The 7713-nt window shown below is 56.0% G+C and overlaps 1 protein-coding gene across 1 annotated transcript; it reads left to right on the top strand.

Moving 5' to 3' along the window:
- Positions 1 to 4349: 4349 nt before the first annotated feature.
- On the top strand, positions 4350 to 5983 carry POU4F2 (POU class 4 homeobox 2). The gene is made up of 2 exons (XM_062574760.1): positions 4350 to 4637; positions 5042 to 5983. Exons 1-2 carry the CDS (start codon positions 4350 to 4352, stop codon positions 5981 to 5983), a joined length of 1230 nt encoding a protein of 409 aa, XP_062430744.1.
- The last annotated feature ends 1730 nt before the right edge of the window (positions 5984 to 7713 follow it).

The raw sequence follows: 7713 nt of genomic DNA, 5'->3' as shown, positions 1-7713 counted from the left end.
TGTGAGATCTTAATGTTTTCAGCGCAAGGGAGGGAAGTTGGGGAAGAGGTGGGAAGTGTGTCCCACCTGTAAGACTATTTATGAGTTTACTGCAAGACTTGCATTTGAACTTCTTCTCTGCTTTGTATAGTCACACACTCTCTTTCCCTGAAGAAATTGCTTTATGCCTGTGAATTTCCCTCTTTGCAATTTTATCGCTATCTGTAAGGAGAAGCAGCGAAGTTGCCTCAGATCCAGCCACTTTGATTTTATACGGTCTTTGGACAGCAGGTGTATCTAAAAAAAAATAAATAAAATAAAAAAGAAGAAGAAGAACAAACAGAAACACAAGCAAAATCATGGTTTTGCAGCACACTCAAAACCCTTGAGCCATAAAACCTACAACGGAGGTTTGAATCGGAACGGATGTATTAAAAATAACTTTGGTGAGGAGATACTGAAAGGCAGGTAGATGATGTACGAGGCTGAGATCAACCGTCGCTAAATAGCCGAGCAGGAGCAAGGCGGGTGCGAGCCAGGGCTCGGGGCGGAGGCGGCCTCCACGGCTGTCCCGGGAGGAGGCCGGTGGAGCCTCCCGAGGGCCCAGGCGTCCGAGCGGCCCCTCGGCTGCCCCTGCCGGCCCGGGCCCGAGAGCGAGGACAGCAACAAGTGGGGCTGGAAATCAGCGCCCCACGCCAGCTGGGGCAGAGCCTGCCCTCCGCCCCACGCCTGCCCCACGCCTGCCCGCGCTCGCCAGCCCTCCGGGGAGCCGAACCGCCGGGCGCTGCGGCGGGGGAGGCCGGGGCTGCGGCGAGGGGAGCCAGGCGGCGCGCCGCTCGCCTCCGCTCCCCCTTAGGAGTCCGCTCACATCTTCCTCCCACGAAGAATATTCAGCTTTCTTTGTCTAAAATGTTGAGTGCTTATGAATAGTAACGGTAGACTATCTGTAATTATTTTTAAATTATTAATGGTTTTGTTAGATCCCTTCACTTTTACATTAGGTTTCTGTTAATGTAAGTTAAATCAAAATGTACTTCAGTTTCCAGGCAGCTCCCAAATGTATTTTTCATCCTTTCATAACATTGCCTCAAGTTCTCCGAGAGGTGTCTGCGACAGAGGTTGCTCCGGAGCCCGCGGCCTCCCAGCCCTCGCGGACCCGAGGAACGGCCGGCGGGACAGCCAACGAGCGGGATGCGCCGCCTTTTCCCCGGGAAGACGCGGCCCCCCGCCAGCGAGGGGGCACCCCGCTGCTCGGGGGGCCCCGGCGGCCGCGGGGCCGTCCCCAGCGGCGCTCCCGGCCGTGCCCCTCCGGGCCCGAAAGCCTCGACGCCCTGGGCCGCGGCACGCGGCCCTCGCTCGGCGCCGCTATCCTGAGAAACGCTCCCGGCGCGGCGCTGGGAGGCTCCGACCGGGAAAGACGGGCTTCTCCGGGCGGTGGGAGCGGCTCCTCCAGCGCCAGCGCCAGCGCCAGCGCCGCCGGCCGCCTCGGCCGCGCGACGGCCGGGCAGCCAAGGCGGAGCGGGGCGTGCGGGGAGCTGGCGTCCGCGTCCGACACGAGCGCCGCTGGAAAAAAAGAAAAACAAAAAAACAAAAAAAAAAAAAAAAAAGAAGAAAAAGCCCGGATAAATTATGCAGAGGGATTTCTGGATTTCTTTCGAGTAATTAAGTTTCGATTCCTTGCATTTATTTCAGCGCCAGGAAGCACGAGGCGCCGCGGCCGCCGAGAGGCTTCATTGATCGGGCCGCGCCGGGCTCCCGCCGTTGACTTCGGGTCTCGGCTCCGCCGCCGGCGGCACCGCGGCCGCCACGGGGCCCGCGGCGCGGGGGTCCCGCACCCCACAGCGGCGCGGCGCGGCGCGGCGCGGCGCGGTGCCGGGCGGCGGGGGGGAGGCGGCCCGGCCCGGCCCGGCCCGGCCCGGCGCAGCGCTTTGCCCGCGGCGGGGGCGGAGTTTGCGCGCATCCGCCGGGATTAAAAATTCATGGGGCGCATTAGGTTCGGTAAAATATGAATGCGCGGCTTTAAATTTTAATCGTCAAGCGGCGGCGCGGGAATACGTGGAGGCGACGGGGATTTCTCCCGCGCTGACGCCCGGCTCCGCCGGCCGCGCAGCCCCCGCGGTTCCTCCGCGGCTCGCCGCGACGCCAACAAAGTTTCGGCGAGGGGCGGCCGCGCTGCTGCGGGCGCCGCGGCCGCGCTGGCGCCTGCGGGGGGGCCAGGAGTGTTTAGCATTGTGGAGATCGGTTGTCAGCGGCTATTAAAATCAAGATTAATTCGTATTAACGATATGCACTCTCGATCCTCCCATGTGACAGCATACATTAAAACAACTATTGCAAGTAATTAAACTCAGTGCGGGCGGGGTGGGATGTATATCGTAAAGAGATTTCTACGAATCTAATAATAATATTATTCTCATCATCACTGCCGTTATTACTGCTAACAAAGTTCGGCCAAAGAGCGAGGAGCACAAAGCCCTTTTCTCAATACTGCTCATTCAAAATACGCTGGTCTCCTTCGGACCGCCGAGCGCAAACGAGATATTCTGCGCTCTCTCTCTCTCTCTTTTTTTTTTTTTTTCCTCCCTCATTTGGAAAGTAAGAGATTTTCCCGCTCGCCTGTTTCCTCCGAAAGCCTCGTCGCAAGCCCGTGATGAAATGCAAAAGGTTGTGATTGCTGCTTGGGAGGTTGAAGCTGGAGCGCAGGAATGGCAAAATGAGCTGCAATGACTCAGGCGGCGGGAGGCAGGAGGACATCTGTCTCTCTGCCAGCCCTTCCCGTCACGGGCTCTCGAGTCTCTCTTGTAAACTTTACACGGTATTTAATGAAAATACAAAAATATTATTTATGGATTTTTATTAGGCGTTTGAGATGCTCAATAGTTTAGGCTAATTAGACGAGCCAAAAGCCTTTTGAAGATGAAGCAAATTGGACAACCCTTGTTAATTAGAACATAATTTAAAGTTTGAAATTGTATCACTCACGAAGTAGCCTAATTAGTATGACGCTATGTTAATAGCCTACTGAGACACGAAGCACGGAGGTTTGGCGTGAACTCCTTAAAGGCTTGCAAGAAAATCCTCTTTCCTATGTTGTCATTAATAAAAGATTTCTATAGACTTCAGCCTTTCAACGGTGACACACAATTTATAGTACACACAATGCATTAGCCCATAGTGCTGCTCAATTTTTTTACTATTATGAAAACTAATAAATTCGTCAAGCTGAATTAAGCATACAAATCAGATGAGGCATAACAGATTACATATTGAAGCGCTGTGTCTCCCGAGCCTAAATGAAATTTCAATCTAATAATTCCTTCCTGGCCCGGCCATAATTTGTTTAGAGATGTTGTTCTACTTCTTTCCAAGCGCTATTCGCACCATAATTAAATGATACTCAAGCTTTTAACTTTGATTTATTTCATTTCTCGGAGCTGGCGACAGTGAGAGCTGATACAATGTAATTTTTTTTTATTTCCCTTAAAATTACCAAGTCTGCTGTTTAGGTGAGAAATTAAACACCTAAGCACTTATTTTAACCTCCCGGTGCGAAGTAAAATTCATGGAAATAAACCCATCCGCCTTAAGCAAAGCTGACTTCCCCCGTTCTCCTTTTCTGGTTTGCTTTTGGGTTTTTTTTTTCCCCTCCACCCGTTTTCTGCCCCCTCTGTGGGAGGGGAAGGGGCGCTGGCGGGACAGCGGTGCGGGAGTCCGCTGCGGGCAGCGCCTGGGAAACTCCGCGCTCGTTTTGAGCCCGGACGGGACTTTTCCTTCCTTCTTTTATTTTATTATTATTGTTTTTTTTTAATCGAGGCGGGACTGGAGGGGGGGCTTTATTATTATTATTATTATTATTATTATTATTCCCCCTCTCCTCTCCCCCGGCTTTTCCCTCCCCTTTCGGGGCGCGGCGGTGAGCGCGGGGGCGGGGGCGGCGCGGGGGCGAGCGCGGGGGCCCGAGGAGGGGCAGGCGCGGAGGGGCCCTTCCCGCGGCGCCGGGCTGCGGTGACGGGCGAGCGGGGAGGGCGGGGAGCGGCGCGAGTAAAACCCAGCGGCGAGGCGGCGGCGGGGGCACTCGGCGAGCGGCGAGGGCCGGCGCCGCAGCGCAGGCGGAGCCCCGCGCAGCCCCCGCGCAGCCCCCGCGCAGCCCCCCGCGCCGCGCGGAGCCGCCTCTCCCGGCCCGGCGGGGCACGGGCAGCCAGCCGGGGGGGGATTTTTTTTTTCTATTTTATTTATTTATTTATTTATTTTTGCGGGGGGGAGACGGGCTCCTCTCGCTTTTCCGCGGGCTTTGCGCCCTCGCCGCCGCGCCCCCGCCCTCCTTGCGCGCCCGGCTGCCGGCGGGCTGGGCCGCGGCGGCGCTCAGCACCATGATGATGTCCCTGAACAGCAAGCAGCCCTTCAGCATCCCCCACGGCGGCGGCGGCGGCGGCGGCGGCGGCGGCGGCCTCCACGACACCAAGTACCCGGCGCTGCACACCGCCTCGCCCTGCCCCTCCGCCGCCGCCTCCCCCGGCGGCTCCGGCGGCTCCGGCGGCGGCGGCGGCTCCGGCGGCTCCGGCGGCTCCGGCGGCGGCTCCGGCGGCGGCCGCGGCTCCGGCGGCGGCTCCGGCGGCGGCGCGGAGGCGATGCGGCGCGGCTGCCTGCCCGCCCCCCCGGTAGGTGCCCGCCGCCGCCGCCCGCTTTAAGGGCAGCACCGCGGGGCCCCCCTGGACCCGCTTGATGATTTTTTCATGGCCGCACAGCAAATCACCCGGCGCCGCCGGGCGCTCGCCCAACTTATGCATGCGGCGGGTCCTGCCGCCCGTATTAATTTTTATGACCTGGGATGGATGCTGCGTGTGGCTGGTGCGGCGTGTGCGTGTGTCCGTCCGTGAGCGTGTGCGTGTGTGTGTGTGTGTGCGCGCCGCACTCGCTCGCTCGCTCGCTCCCCCCTTTTTTTTTTTTTTTTCTCCAGGATTTCTTTTTTAACATGCTGGGAAGGTTTTAGTGGCACGGCGGAGTGCGCAGGGAGGCGAATTCCCCGCTGAGCGTTATGTGCGCCTTCTATTTGCAATTGCAGAGCAATATATTCGGCGGTCTGGACGAGAGCCTGCTGGCCCGCGCCGAAGCCCTGGCAGCGGTGGACATCGTCTCCCCGAGCAAGAGCCACCACCACCACCCGCCGCACCACAGCCCCTTCAAGCCGGACGCCACGTACCACACTATGAACACCATCCCCTGCACCTCGGCTGCCTCCTCCTCCTCGGTGCCCATCTCCCATCCGTCCGCCCTGTCGGGCACCCACCACCATCACCACCACCACCACCACCACCACCACCAGCCCCACCAGGCGCTGGAGGGCGACCTGCTGGAGCACCTGACACCGGGGCTGGCGCTGGGGGCCATGGCGGCCCCCGACGGCGCCGTGGTGTCCACACCGGGCCACGCTCCCCACATGGCCGGCATGACCCCCATGCACCCGGCGGCACTGGGCATGGCCCACGCCCACGGGCTGCCGGCCCACATGGGCTGCGTGAGCGACGTGGACGCCGACCCCCGCGACCTGGAGGCCTTCGCCGAGCGCTTCAAGCAGCGCCGCATCAAGCTGGGGGTGACCCAGGCCGACGTGGGCTCGGCTCTGGCCAACCTGAAGATCCCCGGCGTGGGCTCGCTGAGCCAGAGCACCATCTGCCGCTTCGAGTCGCTCACCCTCTCGCACAACAACATGATCGCCCTCAAGCCCATCCTGCAGGCCTGGCTGGAGGAGGCCGAGAAGGCGCACCGCGAGAAGCTGGCCAAGCCCGAGCTCTTCGCCGGCGCCGAGAAGAAGCGCAAGCGCACCTCCATCGCCGCCCCGGAGAAGCGCTCCCTCGAGGCCTACTTCGCCCTCCAGCCCCGGCCCTCCTCCGAGAAGATCGCCGCCATCGCCGAGAAGCTCGACCTCAAGAAAAACGTCGTCCGCGTCTGGTTCTGCAACCAGCGGCAGAAGCAGAAGCGCATGAAGTACTCCGCTGGGATTTAAGGCTGTATCCCACCCCCCCTTTCAGCTCCCCCCTGCCAAAATGGGGGGTGAAAAAAAAATCACCCCCCTCCCCACTGCCGGAGCCCCGCCGCCGCCAAGTAAGGTCCCCTTTCATTCCTACGGGCAGCGCCGCGGTGCAGGGGCGAAGCCGTGCTTCGCGGCCGGAGGGCTGTTGGGTTTGTTTGGTTTTGGTTTTTGTTCCCCCCCCCCCGAAAAATTAAATTGACTCCAGACTGAAACTTGAATCTGAGAGGGGAAGGCTTGCGCCGCGAGAGATGTCTCAAAAGTATTTTGATTTAAAAACAGAGAGAGAGAGAGACAGAGAGAGAAAAGAAAAAAAAAACAGATGGCAGGTTTTTCTGCATTTACACTGCGTATTATAAATATATATATATATATTTTTACTGTGGTTATTATCCTTTTCCTTCTCTGAAGTTATAATGCTTAGGGAAAGAGCTGATCCTGCTGTGTTCACTGGTCTTGGAAAGCTATTATTAGATTACTGCCAAACAACCCCTTGTAAATTATTAATTTATCTCTCTAGCAACTTCATTTCGTGCTCATTCTAATTAATTACACCTCCTTAATCTAAGTCTTGATAAAAGTAAAAAAAAAAAAAAAAAAAAAAAAGGATAGTGAGGATCCAATATTTTGTGTTCGTAGGGATTATGAACGTGCGCTTTTTTCTCCTTCTTCTCCTCCCCCTCAACGTCCCTTTTGGCCATCTGTAAATTGTCCCCGGAACCTAAAGTATTTCTCTGGCGAGTGGTCTTATTTGTAAGGCGTCGGCACCCTGTACTAGATGTCCCGCATCATTTGTGTAGCCTGGTTCACCGTCCGAGGGGTCGGTTTACGGCGCCGGGCGCCCCCCGCGCGTCCCCGCCGCCGCGCAGCGAGCGCAGCCGCGGCCGCCCGCGCCCCGGCGCGGAAGGCTGCGGCGCCGCGCCGCTTCCCACCGCAGTATCTGTCTTTCGAAATTTCAAAAGCTGTAGCGCAACGGTGCTCACACCGGCTCGGGTACTCCTTTATTTATTTACTTATTTATTTACTCGCTTTACTTATTTATTTACTTGGTTGGTTGGTTGGTTGGTTATTTATTACCTTTAATTGCAATACTTTTCCATGGAGGAAAGTCCGGTTTTGGCGGTCTGTTTGTAGAAAAGCCAAATTTAAATTTTTAAGGAAGAGAGCGAGCGAGACTGCACTGCTTGTAAATTCACATTGTTTGGTACAATTCTTTTGGAACAACAACAATAAAACAGGGTACTCCGTTTGGTACCTGTATGTATTGTAAATATTTCATTCGAATTGACGCACATATAGATATATTCTTACAGATTTCGCTGTATCGCTGTTCTATTTGAGACTATTTGAAGTCTTAAGTTGTGTACAAGACGCGATTTCGTTGGTTTTGTTAATAGGAGGTTTATTTATTATAGTAATGTACTAAGTTATTTTTAAATGTCGTTGAATCAATCGTCTTTCATTAAAAAAGATTTTAACGTTTTATTGGCAAAGCGCGTTTGCTGGTCCTTTCCTTCCTCCAGAGCCTGCTGCTGAGCTTTACATTGCGCCCAGGTCGTGCATAGATACAGGGGTATATATCTTTATATATATATATGTTTCTTATTTTTTTCTTATTTTTTCTTTTCTTTTCTTTTCTTTTTTTTTTCTGTTTTTTTAGTTCAAAGCCGAAGCGAGACGGGTGTTTTTTTCCCCTGCTGGTGGTG

This window comes from Rhea pennata, chromosome 4, assembly GCF_028389875.1.
Source record: "Rhea pennata isolate bPtePen1 chromosome 4, bPtePen1.pri, whole genome shotgun sequence".
Taxonomy (NCBI): Eukaryota; Metazoa; Chordata; class Aves; order Rheiformes; family Rheidae; genus Rhea; species Rhea pennata.
The sequence above is the reverse complement of the archived record's forward strand: the minus strand, read 5'-3'. Positions and strand labels throughout refer to the sequence as shown.